This window comes from Anser brachyrhynchus (assembly GCF_964034855.1).
Source record: "Anser brachyrhynchus genome assembly, chromosome: W".
Lineage (NCBI taxonomy): Eukaryota > Metazoa > Chordata > Aves > Anseriformes > Anatidae > Anser > Anser brachyrhynchus.
In genome coordinates, this window is record NC_137704.1 from 15,837,864 (window position 1) to 15,864,687 (window position 26,824).

Below are 26,824 nucleotides of genomic sequence, written 5' to 3' on the forward strand. Positions count from 1 at the left end.
GCAAATTAATTTAGAGAAGATTTAGTTCTAACAAATACAGAAATCCATCTCAGAACAGCTTATCTATATTGAAACTCCCAGCAATTTAGGTTGGATATTAGGAAAAACTTCTTCACCAAAAGGGTTGTTGGGCATTGGAATGGGCTGCCCAGGGAAGTGGTTGAGTCACCATCCCTAGAGATCTTTAAGAGACGTTGAGATGTAGAGCTTATTGATATGGTTTAGTGGAGGACTTGTTAGTGTTAGGTCAGAGGTTGGACTAGGTGATCTTGGAGGTCTCTTCCAACCTAGATCATTCTGTGAAAAAAACTTCCAAAATACAACCAACGCAGGCATATAAACTACGCAATACATGTATAGCCAATAAATCTGAACGCTACTTTTAATAGAATCTTTTTTTTTTTCCCCAGCATAGACCGAGATGACTGACAACTACACAATGAGTCCGTTGACTAATATCTCCTAACATTTCCAACCTTGATAGTCTCCTATGAGCCACTGCTTCTGGGGCTGGGATATTTCAGATAGGTATCCAGAGAACATTAATAAAGCAGTTCAGAGCATGACTATCTAGCTGGCTATCTCCAAGATACCTCTGTCCAGCCCCCATAGAATTCTGAAGGCTTTTATGAACACTTGCATATACCCATATATTTATTCAGAAAGACTACCCCCAAATTCCTGCCATGCTAACATGAACCTGTAGAGCAACTCAAATATCTGGTAGAAGAATCATAGAATGGCTTGGGTTGGAAGGGACCTTAAAGATCATCTGGTAACAACCCCCCTGCCATAGGCAGGGATGCCACCCACTAGATCAGGTTTGCCAGGGCCCCATCCAGCCTGGCCTTAAAACACCTCCAGGGATGGGACATCCACAGCCTCCCTGGGCAACCTGTTCCAGTGCCTCCCTCATCACCCTCTGCGTGAAGAATTTCTTCCTAACATCCAATCTAAATCTCCCCCTCTTTCAGTTTAAAACCATTCCCCCTTGTCTCATCATTATCTACATAAATATATAAAGAGTCCCTCTCCATCTTTTTATAAGAACCCTTTAAGTATTGAAAAGCCGCAACGAGGTCTCCCTGGAGCCTTCTCTTCTCCAGGCTGAACAGCCACAGCTCTCTCAGCCTTTCTTCACAGAAGCAGTGCTCCAGTCCCTTGATCATCTTTGTGGCCCTCTTCTGGACCTGTTCTAACAGGTACACATCTTTCTTGTGCTGGGGGCTCAAGACCTGGACACAGCACTCCAAGTGGGGCCTCACAAGGGCAGAGTACAGGGGCAAAAATCACCTCCCTCGACCTGCTAGCCACTTCTTTTGATGCAACCCAGGATGCAGTTGGCCTTCTGGGCTGCAGGCGTGCACTGCTGGCTCCTGTCCAGCTTTTCATCCACCAGAACCCCCAAGTCCTTCTCTGCAGGGCTGCGCTCAATGAGTTCTTCTCCCAGTCTGTACTCGTGCCTGGGATTGCTCCAACCCAGGTGCAGCACCTTGCACTTGGATGTGTTGAACCTCATTAGGTTCACGTGGGCCCACTTCTCAAGCTTGTCCAGGTCCCTTTGGGTGGCATCTCTTCCTTCTGTTTTATCAACCGCACCACTCAGCTTGGGGTCATCTGCAAACTGGCTGAGGGTGCACTCAATCCCATCAATGTCATTGATGAAGATATTGAAAAGCACCGGTCCCAAGACAGACCCCTGAGGGACACCGCTCATCACCAGCCTCCACCTGGACACAGAACCACTGACCACCAACCTCTGGGTGCATCCATCAAGCCAACTCCTTATCATAGAAGGCCACCAGATTGGTCAGGCACGACTTATCCTTGGTAAAGCCATGCTGGCTGTTTCGGACCACCTCCTTGTCCTGCATGAGCCTCGACATTGCTTCCAGGAGGATCTGTTCCATGATCTTGCCAGGCACAGAGGTGAAGCTCATCGGTCTGTAGTTCCCCAGGTCCTCCTTTGTACCCTTTTTTAAAATGGGAGTGGTGTTTTCCTTTTTCCAGTCACCAGGGACTTCGCCTTACTGCCAGGACTTTTCAAACATGATGGAGAGTGGCTTGGCAATTACATCAGCCATTTCCCTCAGGACCCTGGGGTGGATGTCATCAGGCCCCATAGACTTGTAGCTGTTTAGTTTCATCAGTTGGTCCCAAACCTGCTCTTTGCTTACAGTGGGAGGGACTCTGCTCCCCCAGTCCCCCACCTAGACGTTCAGAGACTTAAGAGATGTGGGAAGACTGACTGCCAGTGAAGACTGAGGCAAAGAAGTTGTTGAGTACTTCAGCCTTCTCCATGTCTGTTGTCACCAGTCCTCCATCTACATTTTTCAGAGCTGGTACACTCTCCTTAGTCTTTCTTTTCTGGCCAATGTACCTGTAGAATCCCTTCTTGTTATTCTTTGCATCCCTCGCCAAGTTTAGCTCTGTCAGTGCCTTGGCTTTCCTGATCCCATCCCTGCACGTCCAGACAGCATTTCTGTACTCTTCCCAGGGCACACGGCCCTGTTTCCACTGCCTGTGCCGTTCCTTCTTTTGCCTAAGTTTGACCAGGAGGTCATTGCTCAGCCATACCGGTTTCCTGCCTTCCCTGCTTGATTTATTGCACATGGGGATGGAGAGCTCTTGCGCTCTAAGAAAAATATCCTTAAAGAGTTGCCAGCTCTGACAGCGTCCCATGGGATCTCATCCACTAGTTCTTTGAACAACTGGAAGTTGGCTCTTCTAAAGTTGAGGGTCCTAACTTTGCTCTTTGCCAGGCCCACATCCCTCAAAACCACAAACTCAACCAGGACGTGGTCACTGCAACCCAGACTGCCTACAATCTTAACCTCTTTAATGAGGTCATCCACACTGGTAAGCACCAGGTCCAGTAACGCTTCTCCTCTGGTTGGTTTGTCTAATACCTGGACAAGGAAGTTGTCCTCAATGCACTCCAGGAGTCTCCTGGAATGCTTACTGCCTGCCATGTAGCTTTCCCAGCAGACATCCAGGTGGTTGAAATCCCCCAACAGGATGAGAGCCCGTGAGCGCAATACTTCTGGTAGTTAAGCAAGTAGACTTCATCAAAAGGCTCTCCTTGATTGGAAGGCCTGTAGTAGACCCCAACCACAAGGTGCCCTTTATTGGTCTGGTGCTTAATTTTTACCCACAGGTTCTCAACTTGCTGTGGCTGCTTCTCAGCAGCAACTTTTCACAATCTATCCGCTTCTTAACATAGAGGGCAACACCCCCACCCTTCCTTCCCTGCCTATCTCTCCTGAAAACCTTGTAGCCCTCCATTCCAGTGTTCCAGTTGTATGATTCATCCCACCACATCTCCGTGATAGCAATTAGTTCATAGTTTTCTAATTGCACCATGGCTTCCAACTCCTCCTGCTTATTCCCCATGCATTGGCATAGAGGCACTTCAGCTGGGCTATGGGCCACAATCCCTTTTTAGAGGAGTCATTCCCAATTCCTATGGGACGACTCACAGGTGTCTCCCCGTTGTTTTCTGGAGTATTGGCATGCACTGGTTCTTTTGCATCTCTTACATGTACATCCCCCCCCCCCCCCAAAGTGCAGAAGACAACTTCAAATGAAATAACAGTTGCTCTTCAGAGTACCCCCATGGTTTAACCATGTTCAAAAAAAGGGCTCCAACACAGAACCAGAAAAAGGGCTCCAACCATAGAACCAAAGACTGCCAATAGTATGAGACAAGCAATCACTTGCTTTTGAAATTCAGTCCTGAACTCTGGATAAAGAACGCTTACGCAAGTGATAAGAGAAGCTGAAGGTATTTCTATGATGAAAGCGCAAAAACTAAATTTTGCAGAGACCTCATTTGTCAAATCAATGATTGTCTGGAGGCTAAGGAAAGTAAATCTTCAGGAAATAGCTCAAAACCAAAAACCTGATTTACACAGATAAAGACAGAAAGGTCATTTACCAATTACCATCACAGGCAAAACCAACTTGACTTGGGGAAAGTTAATTTATTGCCAATTAAAAATAGAGTAGGATGGTGATGTGGGAATAAAAATGTTGTTTTTGCACAGAGTTACATTATTTAAAGGTAAGGAATGTGGTATTGAAATATGCTTGCAGTGATAAGAAAGCTTAGCAGACGACCTTGCAAAATGCAGACAACCAGACTCCTTAGAGCAATTAGGTGAAAATCATGGTGTCAAGTCAGATAAGTGAAGAAACATTACCACTTCAAACAGTAAAAAAGTCAAAAGAAGTCTGAAATTTAACAGGCCGGCAACTGAAGGCCATGTACTGTCTGAAGCATCGGATAGGTTGTGGACCTAGATTACCCAGTCAATGGGGAAACAGGGGAGGGTCCCGGTCATCGAGAAAGAAAGAATATAAATCGTACTGTGTGACTATTAGGTGCTCTCCTGCTTGTGGGACGCCTGCCATTGCAATCGCGAATAAAATTGCTACTTCACTGAGATCCTCGCCTGAGCCTATATTATTGGCTACAGAGTGTTTCCCACAATTTGGGGGCTCGTCCGGGAGCCAGTCACCTACCGGGGAGCCCCACCGCCGCAGCAGCAGGAAGGCATGCCCCGCTGATTTCAGCGGTCCTGTGCATCGACGGTGGCGGTTCTGTGGAGTGCTGACAGAGGGCCCGAGACTGATTAAAGAGTCAGGATTCGTGAAGGAGTGGGGAAGGGAAGAAGGTAGGCACTCCGGGTTTAAGAATTGATCCTGTAACTCTGTGCACAGACCAAGGTAAGAAATATTAAGTATTGCCTTGGGGGTCAGGTGAGACTCTGTGACGCGTGATTGAGACATACTTTTGTATGAAGCGAGTGTGGGGTCCTGATATGCAGTTCTGTAGCTCCGCGAGGGGTACAGCCAGAAATGGACGAAGCGTGAGATAAGAGAGAGAAAGGAAGAGTCTTGGGAAATTTGGTGTACAGTACCCCTTGCACAGTGAAGTGCTTGGCAGTACACCAGGGAATCTGGTAAACTCATAGGTGTGCAGTACCCCTTGCACGGGGAAGTGCTTGGGAGTACACCCCCATTTTCCAGAATTGGAACGTTAGTGTGTGGTACCCTGCAGGAGGGAAATTTCTGTAGCAGCACACTGACAAGGGCTAGGAAAAATGGGAAAACATGAGTTCCAGGGGACAGGGAGATATCCCTGGGGGAGTGCCTACCGACAGTTCTTCCTGAAGAATATTAAGAAATTGGAAAAATAATACCAAAATTAGAGGAGATGATAAAAGAAGAAAATGGTTAAATATTGTGTATCATTCTGGTCAAAAGAACCAATTAAGAAAACAGCAGTATTTTAGCCAAAATACAGGTCTGGTAAAAATTCAGGCTTTGAATTTATATGTAAACAATAAGATTCCTTTTTCAGAGAAGGAGCCAAGTTATGCTCCCTATAATCCTAATATTGCACCGGTGGCAGCAGCAGTCGCTCCAGGAAGGGAGACAGGGACTGTAATTAACACTGTCCCTAGAGAAGGAGCGTAGTCTAGGCTCTGGCAAGAATTAGAACAAGGTAGAACAGATACTGAGAATTTTGCCTTCCCTGACACTAACAGTACTAACACTAACTATGTATCCTCTTAGGTGAACTTCCCCCCCCTCCTTACCAGCAGAGAGGTTAGGAGTTTTAAGGAGATGAAGTCTTTAATTGAGGACCCCAACAGGCTAGCTGAACTATTAGACCAGTTCCTAGGACCTAACTTATACTCTTGGGGGGGGAATTATGTCTATACTAAGTATGTTGCTTACAGGGGAAGAAATGGGAATGATCAGGAGGAGAGCTGCTATACAAAAATGGGAAAGAGCTCATCCTCCAGGACCGCGGGTAATACGGGCAGGGCAGAAATACCCACTTGCCGATCCTGGCTGAAACTTTAGTGCGCAACACAGAAATCATATGAGAGACTTGGGGTCAGAATGAGAAAGTATTCGGGGATGAATCCTGAGGACCCGGTATCCCAAGGGCTCTTGAAAGTTCATTTTGTGATTAAAGCCTAGCAAGATACCCAGAAAATGCTCCAGAAGGTGGGGGGATGTAGTGAACAGTCACTGGGGGGCCCTCCTGCGGGAGGCCCTGAAGGTGTGTGTCAGGAGGGGAGATGAGAAGGAAAAGCAGAGAGTGAAACTAATGGCATTCACAGTGTAGCAGGTAGCCAGGCAGAGGGTTGGAGAGAAAGGAAGAAAATCTTCAGGGGGAGTCAGGGCCAGGATGGAAAGGAGAGGAGGAGAGATGAAGGAATGGCAGGCAAGGAAAGCTACCTGTGTTGCAGCCTGAATCCTAGCAGGGACAGGCTTTGATAAGATGTTTTACATGTGGCCAGGCTGGCCACTTGAAATAGGAATATCTGGAGTGGAAGGAGGAAGAGAGAAGGAAAATGGGAGGAAATATGGCATACTGATATGTTGTTTCAGCATCCTGGAGGGAAAAAGGTATGGAATTAAGTTGGCCAATGACTGAGACTTTGGTGAAAGTACAGGCTGAAGAAAGATAAAAAGAAGTGTTAGAAGGGTTATTGAAGGTGTTAAAGGTGTGGTATGTAGTATTTGACAGAGCTGTTTGAAGTTGAATGAGCAGGGAAAGAGGATGTAGGCATTATCTAAGTAACAGTCTAGAAGTTTTGGTGTATTTGCTGTGGTGTTTGGTCAGTTTCCCAAGTGTGGGGGGGTGAAAGCCTGCTCCACCATGGTCCTCTCCACAGGCCACAGGGGGGCTTCAGCTCCGGCGCCTGGAGCACCTCCTCCCCCTCCTTCTGCCCTGACTGCAGGGATGGTTTTTGTTTATTTGTTTTCGTGGATGTGCTCTCACAGAGGCATGGACTGTGTTGCTCGTGGCTTGGCTCTGGGCAGCGGTGGGCCCCTTTGGGGCCAGATGAAATCGTCCCTTATCTGCCATGGGGAGGCTTCTGGATTCTTCTCACAGGGGTTGCCACTGCAGCCCCCTCCCAAACCTTGCCATCGAACCCAATACACTGGGGCAACTAGGTCATTACTGGCCTGTAAAGTATCAGGGATTAAATTAACTAATGAAACCCTACAGGTGACAGGGGTAGAAGGGGCTGGGATAACAGTGCCACCTTTGGGGGATACCAAGCTGAGACTAGGGGATAAAATGATCTCTGGGCAATTATTGTATGTACCCAAGGCAGGGACTAACTTATTGGGAAGGGATTTGATGATGAAATTGGGCATTCAAATAGTAAATCGTTAGACTGGAATAACAGAGTGTTATTAATGGAGTGCTCTCAGGCCCTGAGAGCAAAGATATATTCACCTCTGACTGGAAAGACTCTGAAGTGGGGGCGGAAGCAACAATACAGATGGACAGTTTTACCTCACGGGTTTACAGGGCCCAAATAAATTGGTGGCAAGTTCTAGAACAGCTTTTGAAGCAATTCCAGCCTCCCAAGGAGGTGTTACTGTTACAAATATGTGGATGATCTTTTATTGTCAGGACAGGAGAAAACAGTTGTGAAGGAAGCTACTAACAAGCTATTCAACTTTCTGGGAAAGCAGGGCTTGGGAGTATTGAAAAATAAATTACAATATGTAGAAAGAGAAGTATTTAAGGCATCTAATGTCTGAGGGAAAACGGAGAATAAATCCAGAGAGGATTCAGGGAATTGTTGAAAACTAAGAAAGAACTAAAAAGTTTTAAGAGAAAGATTTTTTTAAGGAATCAGGAGCCACGAAGTCTGAGGGAAAATGGATATTCCCTGATGGGAGAGAAATGCTGAATAAAGCACCAATGAGGCAAATATTAATCGTTTTACATCAAGAGAGTCATTTGGAGGTGCAAGCAATGTGTGATGTTGTGCTAAGAAAGTATGTCTGTGTAGGAATATACACTTTAGGGAAGCAAATATGCAGAGGATGTACCATATGTCAAAAGACAAATAAAAAGGTCATCCGTAACCCACCTAGAGGGGGACGGGAGCCAGGGATTCGACCTTTCCAAAGTGTACAGGTAGACTTTACTGAGTTACCTAAAGCAGGGAGACTTAAGTACTTGTTTGTCCTAATTGACCACGTGACTGGATGGGTGAAAGCTTTCCCCTCTGTATCTGCCACTGCAAACACAGTGGCTAAGGTATCACTGGAGCAAATAGTCCCTAGATATGGGATAGTTGAAAACATTGATTCAGATCAAGGAAGTCATTTCACTTCACAAGTACTGCAAAGGTTAATGCAGGCCTTAGAGATTGAGTGGGATTTCCACACCCCCAGGCACCCCTCCTCTTCTGGGAAGGTAAAGCAAATGAACCAAACATTAAAGAAGCAATTAACTAAATTAGTGTTAGAAACCCAACTTCCTTGGGTAAAATGATTACCTTTAGCACTCCTACAGGTTCAAACAGCACCAGGAAAGGATATAGGAATTTCACCATATGAGATGCTGTTCGGATTGCCTTATCTGGGCAGAAGGGATGAGATACCACAATTCGAAACAAGAGAGTTTTCTTAAGAACTATATGCTGGGGTTGTCCTCTTCTTTGCCATCTCTCAAGACCCGTGGGCTGTTGGCTCAACCCCCACCTTTGGAATTCCCCATTCACCACCATCACCCAGGAAATTGGGTCCTGATTCAAACCTGGAAAGAATCCAAAACTCCGGCCTGAATGGGAAGGACCATTCCAAATACTACTAACCACTGAAACAGCCATAAGAACTGCAGAAAATGGTTGGACTCACTATACTTGAGTGAAAGCACCTGTCGACCCTAGTACCTGGGAAGTCGTTCCTACAGAAGACTTGCTGAAAGTTAAAATCAAAAAGAAAAATCTCATAACAGACTCTGAGCAGGATAAAAGCTTACAAGTGTAAACTAACCTTTTATTTTCACAGGTAACTAATGAGTGCGACTTGCGATTGAGAGAAAGGACTGGCCTATAGCAAATCAAAGTGCTCCCAAGGGGTTTTTGTTCTAGTAGTACATAAAACTTATTCTTTGTATTGATAATTATTTGGAAACCTAAGGGTTAAAAATAATGACAGTGAAAAATCAACTATTAATTTTGTTTTTAGTGATTGTAGGCCTCAGAGAAGGCCTTGGTCAATTGGCAACTTGGAAAAGGCATGACCAGGTAACAGCAAAGACGGGATACCCTGTCAAAATATGGGTGAATGTGACAGAGGGTTGTGTACCGCAATCCGTCACATTTGATGCTTGTGAGGTGTTAGCTTGTGGAGGTTTAAATGCCCAACGACAATCGAGCAGATAGAACAAATAACTGGGAGAGACCCAACAGCCAGATGGAGAATAGATAAATGGAAATGATCCTCTATTGCCACCAAAGATAGGGAGAAACTCGAGGAGAAAACAGGAGGCCCTCTTTGAAATGCGGCAATTGTCACAGTTAAAGAAATAAAAGATCTTAGGCAAACATTTGAGATTGAAACAGGGTATGGGGATGTGAATGCCTGGATAGAATAGGTCAAATATACTGTCCAGAGTCTCAACCATAGCAATTGCTATGCTTGTGCCACGGGATGACCGATTGCCCAGATAGTGCCCTGCCCATTGGGGTGGACCAAGGATTCCCAGGGAATGCGATGTATGATTGCACTGTACCAAGAAAAGACTGCCTGGGGAAATGAGGCCTGTAAGTCTCTCTCTTTGCTGCTCCCTTCCTTGCGTGATAGCCATGTCAGGGTTCCCCCTGCATTCTCTACAGCTATAGGTAACCATACAGCTTGCCTCTCACAGCAGGGTGTGAGTGCTACCACCCGGCATCTGGGAGAATTTGCCTTGTGAACGAGGACCTTGAATGCTACCAAGGACTTGATGGGAAACTGCTCAAGACTTGAGATCCCCAGGGCAGATCTCTGGTGGTACTGTGGAGGGAAGATGTTACGGTCCACCCTGCCATCTAACTGGGGAGGCACTTGTGCACTTGTTCAATTAGCTATACCCTTCACCCTGGCATTTGAAAGAGAAACATCACAAATACCCAGAAGAAGTAAAAGAAGCTTAGGAGTATCATTTGATGATAGAGCGTACATAGATTCTATTGGGGTGCCTAGAGGAGTTCCCGATGAACAGGAAGCCAGGAATCAAATTGCTGCAGGGTTTGAGTCACTGTTCTGGTGGGTAACAATCAATAAGAATGTGGATTGGATTAATTATATTTATTATAATCAGCAGAGATTCATAAATTATACAAGGGATGCGATAAGAGGAATCGCTGAACAACTAGATGCTACCAGCAAAATGGCTTGGGAAAACAGAATAGCATTAGATATGATGCTTGCGGAGAAAGGAGGTGTGTGTGTGTGTGATACTGAGCAACCACTGTTGCGCTTTTATACCCAACAATACTGCCCCGGATGGCATAGTAACTAGAGCATTGCTAGGGTTTACCACCCTTGCCAGTGAATTGGCAGAAAACTCAGGAACAGACACTTCCACCACCGGATGGTTGGAATCTTGGTTTGGTAAATGGAAAGGGATGGTAGTGTCCGTATTTACATCCTTGATCGTAGTAGCAAGAGTTTTGACAGCCATTGGTTGTTGCATTATCCCCTGTGTAAAAGGACTAGTACAGTGGTTAATTGAAACTACACTACTGAAACAAATGACCATGAAGCCACCACCTTACTCAGATAAGAGGATGATATTAGAGGAGAAGGAAAGCAAAGAAAATGAAGAAGAGGAAGATATCTACCAAATTACACCTTAGAGAAAAGTTTTGCAAAAATCAACAATTTATAAAGAAGAAAAGGGGGGAATTGTGGGAATAAAAATGTTGTTTTTGCACAGAGTTATATTGTTTAAAGGTAAGGAATGTGGTATTGAAATATGCTTGTAGTGATAAGAAAGCTTAGCAGACGACCTTGCAAAATGCAGACAACCAGACTCCTTAGAGCAATTAGGTGAAAATCATGGTGTCAAGTCAGATAAGTGAAGAAACATTACCACTTCAAACAGTAAAAAAGTCAAAAGAAGTCTGAAATTTAACAGGCCGGCAACTGAAGGCCATGTACTGTCTGAAGCATCGGATAGGTTGTGGACCTGGATTACCCAGTCAATGGGGAAACAGGGGAGGGTCCCGGTCATCGAGAAAGAAAGAATATAAACCGTACTGTGTGACTATTAGGTGCTCTCCTGCTTGTGGGACGCCTGCCATTGCAATCGCGAATAAAATTGCTACTTCACTGAGATCCTCACCTGAGCCTAAGTTATTGGCTACAGAGTGTTTCTCACAGTGAGAAACAAAGACAAGAACTAAAACACCTTCCCTCAACCCACCCATTCTTCTTAGGCTCAACTTCACTCCTACATTCCCAGCCATTCTACTTCTACCACTGTTACAGGGGAAATGTGGAATAGAGGGCTGTGTTTAGTTCATAACAGTTCATCTCTGCCACTCCTTCTTCCTCATGCTTTTCCCTTTCTCCTGCAAAAGCTCCTCTACACAGGCAGTGGTTCATGTCAGGAGCCAGCTCCAGTGAAGACCTCTTCATGCACTGCAAGGAAGTACACCTGTTCCTGCACAGTCCCCACTCCAGGGGCTGCAGCTCCCTTCTGGAGAACTGCTCCTGCTTCGAGTTCACTCTCGCACCAGGGGGCTGCTCTGACATGGTTCCCCCACTACACAGGGAAATACCTACTCCTGTGCAGCTCCCACATCCAGGGCCCTATGGGCCACTGTTCCCACACCCGTCGCCAGGAACCTGCTCCTGCTCAGTGGCTCCCACCAGGCAGCCCCTGGTCTCTTTTCACAGAGGCCACCCCTGTTGGCCCTTGCCACGCAAACACAATACAAGTGGCAATGACAGTAAGGATCATGTTTACGTAAGAACATAATTACCACTGGTCCTGGGCAACCTGTTCTAGGTGGCCCTGCTTGAGCAAGGGCACCAGACCAGATGACCTCCAGAGGTCCCCTCCAACCTAAACCATTCAGTGATTCTGTGATCATGAGTTCAAATCAGATTCAACTGATGCCTCAGGGAAACGTGTAAGAACTTGACAGAATACCAAATACTCTACTGCAACCTTTTTATCTAATAGATAAGAAACATGTATTTCATGAAGTTTGAGATAGAATTCAAAAATGTAATCCTTCAAACTGGAAACCAGGTGGTACTGATAACTTTTTTTAAATGAAGAAGTATTTCATAGTCTAGCTGTACACTGAAAAAGTGCTTCTGTTAATCTGTTTCTAATCAGCATCTTTAATAATACAAGAACATGAGGTTATTCAATTATGAAAAAAGTTATAGGCACTCTTGATCTATATTATTTAAGCTATTCGTGGTTCTTTAGATTCTGTCAGCCTTGAAGGTAAAGATTTTTTTCAGTCTCCATTCATGCAATAGTTCCATGTGTGTGTTCTCTCCCCCACAACACCCTGAATCATACCACTTCTTGAATTCTTTGTAGGGGATCAAGCTGCATACAATACTTTATAACACTTGTGATATTGAAATTGGACAGTGCTGCCTGAATTAACTAAGTTTAATGGTCTTCTCATCATCACTCCATTTTAACAGCCTCTAAGTTAGATGGACAAATGTAGTAAAGTTCCTTAGGTCAAAAAGCCATTTTGTTGGGAAGCTTCAGCCAAAACATTACTAGAAACTGAAATAAGGAAAAAGCCACTAATTTGCTCATCTCAAGATACATGCATCAGGCCATGATTGGAATCCATAAACAACAGTTTTATATGATAGCCTTTTCTATAGAAGTATCAAGTTCATTCAAAACACAAAGTTATAAATTGTGTTCAGTAAACAAGTACTTAGTATCTATTTTATCCTATTTGTTATGAAGCTTAATTTAATGCACACTTTTCAAAAACTACGCTGAGCATAGATTATTTTTTTCAGAGAACGGCTCGGGTTGGAAGGGACCTTAAAGATCATCTAGTAACAATCTCCCTGCCATAGGCAGGGATGCCACCCACTAGATCAGGTTGTCTCATCTAACCTGGTCTTGAGCACCTCCAGGGATGGGGCATCCACAGCCTCTCTGGGCAACCTGTTCCAGTGCCTCCCTCATCACCCTCTGCGTGAAGAATTTCCTCCTAACCTCTAATCTAAATCTCCCCACTTTCAGTTTAAAACCATTCCCCCTTTTCCTGTCATTATCTGATTGAGCAGAGCTGCTCTCCGTCTTTTTTTTTTTTTTTATAAGTCCCCTTTAAGTACTGAAAGGTCACAATGAGATCACCCTGGAGCCTTCTCTTCTCCAGGCTGAACAGGCACAGCTCTCTCAGCCTTTCTTCATAGGAGAGGTGCTCCAACCTTCCACAGCCTTCTCTATGAAGCATGTTTATACAGCACTGAAATGCTCTACACATCAGTGAGCTTGCTTTCACAACACTTCTGTGGTATTTTCCTCCCTGTGTAATGGATGAAAATTACAACATAGAAAGATTAGAATCAAAACTCTAGATGCCCACTTTGAAATAATACCTATCTTTAGAAAATTAAATACTCTGGAAAAAAAATCCATTCAGAATTATCTCAAAGCTCATCATCCAGGTATTAGAGTTGCAGCTGTGAATGCTCAAAAACTCTTCAGCTGGTCCTCCATAAAGAAACACACAGATAGCAATCACCTGTGAACTCTTGTCAAAATGATTTGCCTGTCATTTCCTAGAAACTGGGAAGAAGTGGGAATCAATTCAACTTTTCACCACCACCACCCCCAAAAATATGTCAACATCATAAAAATACTTTCTTTCTATAATGCCTTGTCTCCATGTTTACTGCCCACCTCCGAAACCAGAACAAGGGTTCTACATAGTTCTACATATGACTGCCTCCTTCTCTAAACACCCTTGACAAGGCAGGGTAGGTACCACAGAGAAGATAATGTGCAGCTATGTAATTTCACAGTACAGGTACACAGAGGACTGAATTAGGGTTCTCCCCATAACCTAGTTCTGACGCATCCCAATTCTTGAGTGCTCAACTTGACAGCCTTGCTGTTCCGAGCAGCTTCTTGAATGCAGTAACATTTTTCATATCTTACCAGTAAACATAGCAGCAGTAAGAACAAATGCATGATCCCACTGAAATAGACACTTTAAGGTATCTGAAAAATTAATTTCTCCCTATACTTTCCCTTTCAACAAGTACATTTCACTTATCTTGTGCTATTCATGCATTAAGTTTATTTAGCTCTTCCTAAAGTTCCTTGGAAGACCTTCCAGTAACCACTAGCTCAAATAATTATCTTATTTGCAAATGTTTCTGTCCCACTACTCCCCCACACACATAATCTGATATATCAGGTTCTATAATAGTTCCATTTCTGAAGGTACTCAGCTATCAACCTTTTGCTGTTAACTAAGTCTACTCTCTTCTCCCATCTCCCAACTTCTGATTCACACGATAACAATTTCTCAGCACAAAGAAAATTGCCAAGAGCCTAATAAAAAATAAAGTTCTATCAGATACTTTAGAGCCCTGAGACACTGGAATTCAAAATTCTCCATCATTTATCTTTTCAAATACATCCTTTCTCATCACAACACTAATTCCAGCAAGAGCTAGATTACTGAATCAACCAAGCCTTATTTGTAACTTCAAGAACAAGCCATTTTGACAAGAACAAGCAGCAGAGAGACAATTTGCTAACGTGACTGAAGCTCACTTATCTCCTATACCTTATCCTTCCAAAAACAACTTCTATCAACTTGCAGATTGAAAGCTCTCAGCAAACCACAGATACTACACATCAAGGTAACTTATTCTAACCCTACAACTAATTTAAAATTAACATGTTAATTGTTAAATGGGCAATAAAAGAAAATCATTAAGAAAACTCAATATGAACCATTTTCCTATATAAAAAAAAGGAAAGTACAACTGTGGCTGCAGCTTTATATGTCAGTTTTGATGTGTTTTCTTCCTTCTATGTATTTAAAGATGTTTACGTTAACAATGTAACATCAGCAAAACACATTTCAGCTTATCAGAAGATAACTATTTCCATTTCTAAAACGGAGTACAACTTTAAAGAAAAAATTCTTCTTCAGTATTCTTGTGTGGTTTTGTTGTTGTTGTTCTGTGCTTGGTTTATTTTATTTTAAAAAGAGAACCAAACTTAACATTATTTCCATACTTAGATTTTTGCTGAATAGAAAGACTGAAAACAACATTATTTCCTTCTCCTCCACCCCCCCAACAAAACCTAATATCCACTAGAAACAGACAAAATAACCTCTGTCAGAAACATACTTTAAAAAAAGTATCAATAATTCTCCTTCTTTATTAAAGCATCACCCCAAACTGAAATATTTTTACTAAGTACTACAACCAATTTTTTGCCCATTTTTGCCCAGAAAAGTTGTGGATACCCCATCCCTGGAAGCGTTTAAGGCCAGGTTGGATGGGGCAACCTGGCCTAGTGGAAGGTATCCCTGCCCAGGGCAGGGGGGTTGGAATGAGATGATCTTTAAGGTCCCTTCCAACCCAAACCATTCTATGATTCTATAATTTAACAGCATTTCAGAGACTCCTAAGAGAGTTAACACTGAGCAATTTGAGAACACCACATCATACCACTTATGTAGCTTTAACCACTGCAATCTAACAAGTCTATACCATGCTACAATACTTTAAATTACATACCACTGATATCTATCAGAGCAGCAGTTTACAGAGTACTTTCTCCAACAAAAACACAAAAAACCCTTTTTTATTAACCCTCATCTTACTCACTGTTGTTAACCTTTGCCTCATTATCTACATAGTATACAGATAAACCAACAACCCCACCTGACCTCTTCAAGAAAAAAAAAATGCATCATGATCAGAAAAGAACCAAGAGGACTTGGTAATTTTACTAGAGAAGTGTTAGCAGATTCAGGCAAGACTGATCTTTGATGCACATGCACACACTAACGAAATGCAAAATATTGTAGCTATACACGGAATATCCATCATACTTATTTCTTAATAGAGTAATATCATACTCTATTTCAGCATCAAGCTACCAACCCTCCATCTAGAGATCGGTATTATTACTCACTAACACAATTCTAGTACATTGCTTTCAAAATATTAAGATTAAATAAAGATGTCTCCATTCCTTTTAAAAAGATTATTTTTATAGCTCTATAAGAGTTAAAATCATGTACAGAAACACGTGCTAAATTTAGTTCCTAACAGAAAAAAAAATCCTTTTAAGAAACAAGGCATGATTTTTACAGAATATTTTATACTAGTCCAACTGCCCGTAAGAAGAGATAGAAAAACAACATCAGCATAGTTCCTCTTTTAAGATACAGAATTAGAACAGATTACTTCTCAAGCTACCAAAATACACCTAAACAAGGCCATAAAGTCTGTGCAAACTCTTTTTCTCCCAATCCAAATACCACAGCCAATTACGTGCATGAGTTGCTCCTCCACCTGCCATGCAATCTCCCTGCCTTAGTTATACAAAAGCAGACTTTCCACCTCCCCTAGATGCCAGGCCACCTTCTTTGCACTGCTTCCCCTCAAGCACTACCCTCCTTGTACCTCATGCCCCACAGTCCCTTCTCCACTTCCATACCCTAAGAAACCTGGGGATATTTTCCTCACAGGGAGTATATCATGGTAAGCCTAACTCCCCTTCCTCCCCTGCACCCCTTCTCCCTTCACATCATGCTATTCACAATTCAAAGGACCACGTCAGCAGGCCACACTGACACACACCTCCCACCCCCAGCACTCCCATACAGCTTGCACTCCCCAAACAGATTCCCTTAGGGCCATCCTTTAAACAGTAGAATAAGGGGAGTGAAAATAAAGAGCTTTCCTGTTTCCTCTCCTCTATTATCTGCCTGTCCAGGGCAAAGCAAGGCCCGAACCGCAAGCTAGTGAGGGACACAGACCAAGCCTGTCTCAAGCTGTAGCAGGCCCCTCAACCTCAGCATACACGGACCTGGCATACGCGCTTACTGGCGACAGAAAAGGAACTCAGAACCTACCCGTAACGGCCAGCTTCTCCCGTCCTGTAACACTGCAAAGCTAGACCTGGCCGCCACATTCCTCCTCCTCCCATCATGGCCACTTTCCGTGACCAACTCCACAGGCCCCGCTCTCAGTGAAGGCAACGCCGCCATGTTGACCCACCTCACACGGCGGCATGACAGACCCTAATGCCATACGAAGCTCAAGGATACCTCCTTCTTTCTTTCTTCCCACCACCTTCCCCCTTGGATCTCTCACCTTCATGTCGGGACATCCTAGTTTTGAGGCTGCAGCCTAGGCCTGTCTCCAGGCTCCCGCTGGACCGTTCAGGCGTCTCTCCAGCCCAGGTCCCTTCCGCCTTTCGCACTGAGCCCTAGGCACGAAGCAAACAAGCGACGGGAGGGAGGGAGGGAGGGAGGGAGGGAGGGAGGGGGGGGGGGGGGGGGGGAGGGGGGGGGCGCAAAGAGGAGTCTATTCTGACAGCCCCAGCCTGCTTCACTCTAACTCCCTCCCTCGCGGGGGGAGGGGGTGGATCCACCAGCGGCGATTTCTCTAGCACCGCGATACAGTGAATCTTAGGCCCCACCGGAACCTAACTATGCCTTCCTCTTCCGCCGCTGTAATCCCCACCCCTCTTCCTTCTTCCTGAGTATCCACCTCTGTTTCCTCTTCTACTGCTACAGTAACAACAAACTCCTTGCACTCCTCCTCTTTCTCGTCCTAGGCTCATGCTCTTCCAATTCCTTTCCTTTTCTGTCTGCTTTTTAAAATTATTTCTCTCTTTTATCCTTCATTCCTTCTCTGCCCAATAGCCGCTGCCTACTGCATGCCGGAAGGAAGAGGAAATATACAGCCAATAGAAAGGAAGATGATCACCACTGAATGTGCGGAAAAGCTGTGGGATTGAGTGTAGTTTACATGTACTGGATGGGGCTCTCCCCTTGCTCCTCCAAACTAGGAAAGACTGCTGTCTCCAGGTATTCACCTGAGACACATCCTCCTCCACCATTCCAGCCTCTGACAGCTCTCTGTGTGCCACAGGAGAGAGAGGGGATGAGTCTCCTCACTCACCCCTGTTTGTAGAACATGCTACTGTACTGGTGGGGTTGCACCTTTGTGTATGCACAGACTCCTTCCTTGTCCCCTAACAAAGAGTAGCAGGAACCCAACAACAGCCTTAAGAAGGGGGACAAGTTCAGCATGGTGTTTCATGGTACTTCCCATTGCTGCTCCTTCCCAATGTGGCTTGCAAAACCTTCTTTGTAATATGGGAGGTGCAGCAAGCAGCACTGAATCTGACACGTACCCTGATGCTTTCTGCCCCATCCCAGCTGTCTGACTCCTGCAGTGCTGAGGGCACTCTGATAAATTCTAAATCAGACGGGAAAGGAAAATGTCAGCCTGCCTGCAACGGGTGCCATATTGCACATGTGTAGGGTTTACCTAGTTTTGATAAGACTCGGTATTTCTCCTTAGGCTGCAAAATGTTGAGAGTTGAAGAGGGGGCGACCCTGGGGCTGACTTGCAGAAAACGGACTCCACAATCAGTAAGATTGTAAAGTAGGTATGTTTATTCAGCGCTGGGCAGCACGGGGGGTAGTCCCACCAAAATTGTGCACACCTGACATGGCAATTTGCCATGGTTATACGCAGTAAAGAGTTACATATGCATGAAGTTTCACAATGTGCCTATACATATGCATAACCTGTCCCCGCTTCATATTAAAATTAGTTCAATTTCCATAAACTCCTCCCATCTGCGCTTGCGCAGTGTCTTCTGGTAGTGGTCGTCAGGGGTCATGGGGATGAAGATTGATGACTCTTCCTCGTGTAAGAAATGGTCCAGCAATTCGTGCCACTAAGGGGTTTTGAAGGGTTAACATTGAGGCCTGGGTTTAGGCGAGAAAAGAACAAAGGGATTTCTTCGGAGAAAAACTGCTGACTTTGCACGGATGTGCAGTAACTTCTGATAGCCGGCCAAGAGACCACTAGATAAGGAGGAAGAATAAGAGCCTTCCTGTCTCCCTGTCTCCCTGGACCACTAGATAAGGAGGAAAATATGAGCCTCCCTGTCTCCCTGTTCGAGCGGCCCCTGAGAAAGTAACAGAGACTGATAAGCAGGCGCAGCTGGGAGGACTTCGGATTCGGGAAACCAATTATAATAACCCTGCCTCTTCTAGAAGTAGTAATGAATATGTATTATCCTAGGAGCATAAAAACCAGCCGCCTTACGTAACAGGTGTGCGTCCCGGTGGAGCAGAGACTCCCGGCGCACCCAGCGCTGTTTGCTTGCCTCTATTCGTTTAATAAATTGTAAACTCTGATTGTAATCCTATTTGGGACTCAGTCATTTATAACAATTGGGGGCTCGTCCGGGATGGTCTTGGTTCCTGAATTCTGACTTGATCTAGGAGGGGCGCCCCCACCATTTGGTGGCTCCTGTTCGAGTCAGGTCAGGGCTAATGCCATCCTGAACCTGAATAAGGGCAAGCAAAGATTTAGATTTTTTTATGAGCTCCCTTTGCCGGCTGCAGCACTATATTTTGCCCGTAATTCTGCGCGCGAAGATCCGAACGAAGACGACGGAGTCGTAAGTATTTAAGGCGTATACCGTTCGGTTGGGTGGGTTTCGGTTGCCTGTGTGTGTGAGAGTGTGACTGAGACGGAACGTAGTTCCGAAGCGATTGTGGAGGTCTTCTAACCGCGGTTCCAATCTCCCGCGAGGGACTTGGCCGGTGAAGGACCGAAGCGATTCCTATAGGATTCGTGGGTGGGTGATAGGTCCTAAACCCCCTGCAAGACACTCTCACTAAGGCAACCAAGGGCTGTAGGAATTGCCACAGTAAAATTCCTAGATGGGTCAGACAAAATTGAAGACCCGGGACCAGAGAAAAGGGAGCAAATTACCAGACATACCACCAGAAAGTCCATTAGGGATAATGATTAGAAATTGGAACGATAGGGGCCCCAGAAAAGGAAAAAAGTAAATTAAAAATGGTTCAGTATTGTATGACAGAATGGCCGAAGGAGCCTTTAAGACCACATGTCTTTTGGCCCGTTTTCGGATCCTTTGAAGACTGGGTTTGCCAGGCCTTAAATATACATGTTAATTCAAAGGAACCTTTTAGCCAGGAGGAAAGTGATTATGCAGGATTATGGATCAGGATCTCACGTCCTTTTCCAGCCTCAATATTTACACTAAAAGCAGACGAGAAGTTTGACGAAGAAGAGAACAAAAAAATAAAAAATAAAAAAAAAGGAAAAAGAAAAAGATGATGAATGGGAGTCATTGGATAACCTACCACCTCTATATCCTAACAATCCACCCCCGGTGGTGCATCTTGTAATCCTGTTTTGTTCTTAAATGTTTTGACTGTGTCAAGGAGGAAGGTGGGAGCATTATCTAAGTAACAGTTTAGAAGTTTGGGTATATTCGCGGTGGTGTTCGGTCAGTTTCCCAAGTATCGGGGGAGCGGGGCTGACTGATTATCAAAGTGGTAGAACGGAGAGTCACTTCTTTGGTGGTTCGGGCCTGAGCCCTGGGAATTTGGTAAGAAGGGGGAGAGCGAATTTATTTAGGCCTCAGTACCTTTTTAAACCCCCATCTTGACGGATACACAGGAGTGATTCCTTGTTTTGTGTAGGCTTACTAACAAAGTGCATGAGAAAAATTAGCATTTGGCTTGAAATTCGGTCTTATTGAAATGTAAATTTTGTGGAAAAGGTGTTATTGTTTGTCTAGAAGACAGAAGGCTGAGTGCTTCAGGTGTTTTTCCGAAGTCCTGCGGATTTATGATTGGAATGGGGCTCATTAATAATCTGAAATAGTAAAGTTTGTATGTGGAAAGAAGAGTTTAATCCCAGAGAATTGGGACATTTGGGAAGAAGATTAGGAAAAGATAGTAAAAACCTGCAATAAAAAGGTTTGCGTGGAAATTGAAACAAGGGACAGTAACTAATATAAATAAATAAAAGGGAATGGGAAATCAAGGAAAAGGGGAAAATCCAAAAAAAAAAAAAAAAGACGTCCTAAAAAAGAAAAAGCCTCCTTGGGTGCATATTGGCACATTGGAAGGATATTGTTAGAAATGGGGGCACAGAAAGCAAGAGGACTTCCACTAAGTATTGCAATCAATGGTGGCCACTATATAAACTAAATGGCCACTTTATGGATCAATCGACTATAACAGTGTCTTGCAATTAATGTTTTTGAGGAGAGAAGGAAAATAGGATGAAATGTTGTATAGTGATATGTTGTTTCAGCATGTTGGAGGGAAAAGGTTTGGAATTAAGTTGGCCCCTGACTGAGCCTTTGGTGTTGGCATTAGAAAAGTACGGGCTGGAGAAAGATAAAGGAAGTGTTAAAAGGGTTGTTGAAGGTGTTAAAGGTTGTGTGGCATGTAGTATTTAACAGAGCTGTTTGAAGTTGAATGAGCAGGGAAAGAGGATGTAGGAATGTTAATAGTTCCGTCTCAACCCGAGGCTGAGATCTCTAAATCGCGGGTGTGAGCCCTCTGGGGCAGGGGGACCGTGATGGGTCCGAGAGAGTTGTCGTGGAAACAGAAAAGCAGCTAACTCTTAAAACAACCTGAGTTCATGTGTGAGCTCAGATTGCCAATGGGACCGCTCAGGGAACTGTCAACGATTGCATTCCCCTGACCGACCCCCTCACTGAGACCCTAATCACCCCGGAAATTATGTAAATACCAAAATCTGGTTAAATTGGCTATTGGGAATTGAGAATCTGTTCCAACAAGGTCCAAAAGAAACCCCTATGGAATTTATGGAATTTTTGAATTTCTGGACCAACTTTGAAATGCAATGAAAAAAAAATGGACCTGGCTTAAAAAAAAAAAAAAAAAAAAAAAAAAAAAAAAGAGAGAGAGAGAGAGAGGCAACTGGCTAACCTCTTTCCAGGGCAATCAGCCCCTGATATCAGAAAGAAATTGTCTTAGGCTGCAGGACAAACAACAGTCAGGAATGATGGGGACCTGGGGCATCTACCCTAGCAGGTCCACTAGTTGAAATAAAGCTAGGAAACGAAGACAGGCTTGAATTTTTTGTTGGTTATGGGAGCTTCTTTCTCTGTGTTAATTAGGCTGTAAATGTAATAGGAGCAACATATTCAGTGTTAAATAGTTTAAAAGGACGATTAGGAACTAAGACAACTACAATAATTGGAGCCACAGGGAAAGAGGAAGAATGGTCATTCTTACGACCCCTTGATTTGCGTTTTGGGGGTGAGGAACTAACCCATAAATTTTAGTATGTACCAGAATGCCCGATGCCACTCTTGGGACGGGATCTATTAGCCAAATTAGATGCAACAATAACCTTTGAGGAAGGAGAATTAATAATGAAGGTACCTGAGTCCAAAGTAGGCCAAATCCTAATGATCAAAGATAAACCCTTTGTTAATATTCCAAGAGAAGTAGAAAATGCAGTTATAGCAACAGTACGGGAAACAGATGTACCAGGGAAGTCGAAACTGGCACAACTGGTAAAGGTGGAATTAAAGGAAGGAGCCAAACCTGTTTGAATCAAACAATATCCACTTAAGATAGAAGCTAGGCACGGGAATAGTGAAAATTATTGACAAATTTCTCAAATATCAGATTCTGGAAGAATGTAAATCGGAATACAATACTCCAATTTTTCCAGTAAAGAAGCCGAATGGCGAGTATAGATCTGTACAAGATCTTAGAGCAGTAAATGAAATAACAAAGGATATTCACCCGGTAGTAGCTAATCCTTACACATTGTTAACATCTGTGAAAGAGAAATATAAATGGTTTACCGTGATAGATTTAAAGGATGTCTTCTTTTGCATACCTCTTGATAAAGATAGTAGAAAATTATTTGCCTTCAAATGGGAAAACGTATTGAAGTTTTTGGACCACATATGGTAACAACCGTTTTGGAACAAAGGGGGGGGGCACTGGTTATCACCCAGCCGGATGATGAAATATCAGGCAATCCTAACTGAACAAGATGACATAACCTTGAAAACGACTAACCTGTTATATCCAGCAGTATTTCTAGGAACCGTTCCAGAAGAAGGACCGTTGGAACACAATTGTGTGGAAATAATCGAACATAAGCCAGCCACAAAGATTTGAAGGATGTACCCCTTGAAAGGTATTCAGTGGGAATACCACACTCCGTGGCACCCACAAAGCTCAGGGAAAGTAGAAAGGATGAATCAAACAATAAAACAACAATTGGCTAAGTTAATGATCGAGACACAGCTGCCCTGGACGAAATGCTTACCATTGGCACTTTTAAACATAAGAACTAAACCACACAGTGAGACTGGTTATCATCATATGAAATGTTATATGGTATGCCTTATTCTCAAGGGATGCCCCTAGGGAACAATGTAGTTGAGGATCATAGTATCCAGAAATACATAATTACCATTGGAAGGAGATTACAGGAGATAAGAGAAATTGGGATGATGACTCAGACACCACCTTTAGGATTTGCTATTCATAAAATACAACCAGGAGACAAGGTCTTAATAAAAACCTGGAGAGAAGAATCATTGAATCCCCGATGGGAGGGACCGTACCTTGTTTTACTTACTACTGAAACAGCTGTGAGAACAGCAGAAAGGGGTTGGACCCACGCATCCAGAATAAAAGGACCAATAACTACCGAAGCCTGGAGGGTTGAGTCCACTCCTGGGGAACTGAAACTGAGACTAAAGAGGAACTGATATCCCAGCAATGAGGTTCTGCATGAATTAAGGGCACTGGATAAAGAGGACAAGGCTGAAGGGAGGAAAGGGAGAAGGCAAGACCGGGGTAGGACCCTCCACTGCGGCGTGTATGGTCTACCGAGGGAGGCAACCCCTATGGGTATTGACCGCCGAGTGAGAGTGCCTCGACCGGACTTCTCCCACACCAAGATCAGTTTGTCCTGAGAAAAATAACATGAGAACCTTTTAAACCCATAATAAAATTGTGATTAGTTTTTCCAGGAGCTGGATCACCCTGAAGGGCTGAATGGTAACACAAGCTCTGAAAGCGGGCCCAACCCCATGATTGAAGGCGCTTCCCACACTCTCAAGATTGGACGGCGAAAAAGGCTTATAATATGACAGGTCGCCAAAGAGAACTGAATTGTGACTGTAAGTGGAAACCCAACGTGGGAGCTTGGAAGCGTGCATATACGAGTACAAACGGGGCAGACATTGTAACAGGACCACTCGGTAACAAGGACACTCTGTATTATCACGCCCCAAAGGGTAAAGATGGATGGGATGGTCATTTTCCAAACGGGACGTGGGCCCTAAAGGGACATTATTGGGTGTGTGGCAAACATGCTTACAAGAGGCTACCTGGAAACTGGTCGGGAATATGCTATGGGGGGTACATAAGACCCTTGTTCTTTTATTGTCACAAACACAAGGAAATCATTTAGGAATAAGATTATATGATGACCTGAACAGAGTAAAACGATCTATTGATACTTCCTTATCCGGGGATAGTGCCCAAAAATGGGGAAAGGATGAATGGCCTCCTGAAAGAATCATACAGCATTATGGGCCAGCTACCTGGAACCCAAATGAGTTGATATCAGGAGCCCGAGAACCTATTTATAATTTGAACCGAATAATTAGGTTGCAAGCTATCCTCGAAGTTGTAACAAATCAAACAGCGACAGCCTTGGATCTTTTGGCTGACCAATCCACTCAAATGAGAAATGCTATATTCCAACATAGAATGGTCTTAGACTATTTACTAGCAGAAGAAGGGGGAGTATGTGGAAAACTGAACGATTCTAATTGTTGTCTACAGATTGATGATAATGGAAAAGTGGTCAAGCAGATAACAAAGGAAATTAGAAAGTTAGCCCACGTCCCAGTACAAACTTGGAAGGGTATGGATTGGGATTTCTTTTCATGGTTGCCTGGTGAACCATGGGTTAAAAGGATGCTGTTTTTATTTTTATGTGGTGTAATGACATTATTGTTTATACCTTGTATGATACCTTGCTTTACGTTGTTGATACGGCGAGTAATAAATAGCACCCAATTTGTGATGACTTCAGTGGAGAGAAAAGGTGACATGTCGATAATGATGCTTAAGAAATGGACACCCCGAGAACTGACTGATGAAATCCAATTATTACTGACAAAGGTTGAAGGAGAGACACGAATTGATGATTAAAAAAAAAAAAAAGGGAGGAATTGTAAGAAATGGTCCAGCAATTCGTGCCACTAAGGGGTTTTGAAGGGTTAACATTGAGGCCTGGGTTTAGGCGAGAAAAGAACAAAGGGATTTCTTCGGAGAAAAACTGCTGACTTTGCACGGATGTGCAGTAACTTCTGATAGCCGGCCAAGAGACCACTAGATAAGGAGGAAGAATAAGAGCCTTCCTGTCTCCCTGTCTCCCTGGACCACTAGATAAGGAGGAAAATATGAGCCTCCCTGTCTCCCTGTTCGAGCGGCCCCTGAGAAAGTAACAGAGACTGATAAGCAGGCGCAGCTGGGAGGACTTCGGATTCGGGAAACCAATTATAATAACCCTGCCTCTTCTAGAAGTAGTAATGAATATGTATTAGCCTAGGAGCATAAAAACCAGCCGCCTTACGTAACAGGTGTGCGTCCCGGTGGAGCAGAGACTCCCGGCGCACCCAGCGCTGTTTGCTTGCCTCTATTCGTTTAATAAATTGTAAACTCTGATTGTAATCCTATTTGGGACTCAGTCATTTATAACACTCGTCACCGCTAGTTGACCTCTTGTCTTTGCGCAGACTCAGTTGCTCCTTGGCTCTTGTCCATCCGCAGGACCAGTTTCTACCAGTTTCCTAAGATAGGCTCACACTCCTATTAGGAGACTGACCTTGGTAAGGGGCCCAAGGCTTCTTGCTTTAGTTAATTTGCACAATGCACCATAGTTAGCAAAGACACTAAGTAGCATCCTAGTTTAATGCCGTCAGTGCTCTATCTCTACCCGATAAGATTCTCTTAACTCCCTCTCTCAGGGCCACAGTAACATATTGATTTGTCATAGGTGAATTAAGCCATGTTAGCAGGATATTCCCATACATTTTGTGCATCCTGTTATTTTATTTCCTTTCCCCCTTTTGAAAAAAGACATCGGTTTAGAAAAAAATTGTAAAGATAAAACACCTATCATGGGAGGAGGGTGAGGTGGGAGAGGGAGATGGGCAAAAGGGTGAAGGGGAGGAGTAGCACCTGACATTTAGCCTTGCTGAATGCCATACAATTGGATGTGGCCCATCAATCTAGCCTATCCATATTCCTCTGCAAAGCCTTCCTACCTTTAAGCAGATCAACACCCCTGCCCAACTTGGTGTCATCTGCAAACTTAATGAGGGTGCACTTGATCCCCTCATCATGATCACTGAAAAAATGTTAAACAAAACTGGACCCATTACTGAGCCCTGGGGGAAGCCAGTTGTGACTGGCTGCCAATCAGATTTAACTCCATTCACAGTGACCCTTTGGGTACAGCTATACAGACTTTTTTTTTTTCTTTTAACCCAGCAAACAGTACATTTGTCCAAGCCGTAAGTAGCCACCTTCTCTAGGAGAATGCTGTGGGAAAGAGTATCAAATAGTTTGCTAAAGTACAAGTAAACAGTATTAACAGCCTTTTCCTCATTCACTAAGCGTGTTTTCTTATAGAAGTCATTAGCTCTTGTTCCTGGAACCTTGAATAATTTTCTTTGAAAGCTTCTAAGCAAACACACCTTTGCATTAGGGTACACTATATAATATTAAAAATGCTTTTGCTATGGTTTAAACGGGCAGGAAGCTAACCACTACACAGCTGTTTGCTCACCTGCCTCCCCCATAAGATGGGGGAGAGAACTGAAAAAAAAATGCAAGAACTTGTGGGTTGAGATAAGGACACTAATAAGAAAGGGGAAAAACAATCAGAG

General features: G+C 44.0%; 2 protein-coding genes and 2 long non-coding RNA genes across 5 annotated transcripts in view; 2 read left to right on the forward strand and 2 right to left on the reverse strand.

Annotated features, from left to right (window-relative positions):
* The window catches only part of LOC308184772 (E3 ubiquitin-protein ligase KCMF1), a 118,799-nt gene extending 101,311 nt beyond the window's left edge, over window positions 1–17,488 (reverse strand). The window contains exon 1 of one of the 2 annotated variants that reach the window (XM_080572305.1): window positions 17,167–17,488. In XM_080572305.1, the coding sequence (XP_080428431.1) occupies window positions 17,167–17,182 (16 nt within the window). In that variant the 5' untranslated portion in view covers window positions 17,183–17,488. The remainder of the gene's footprint in view (window positions 1–17,166) is intronic. The other variant, XM_080572304.1, reaches the window with a different exon arrangement.
* LOC308184894 overlaps window positions 1–26,824 on the forward strand; it is a 111,414-nt gene that overhangs the window by 41,075 nt on the left and 43,515 nt on the right. The gene's annotated exons all lie outside the window — the stretch shown is intronic.
* LOC308184723 (uncharacterized protein) overlaps window positions 1–26,824 on the reverse strand; it is a 324,716-nt gene that overhangs the window by 25,051 nt on the left and 272,841 nt on the right. The window lies entirely within an intron of this gene.
* On the forward strand, window positions 18,734–24,962 carry LOC308184900. Its single transcript, XR_013943019.1, has 2 exons — window positions 18,734–19,498; window positions 22,939–24,962. It is a non-coding gene; the product is annotated as an uncharacterized lncRNA (long non-coding RNA).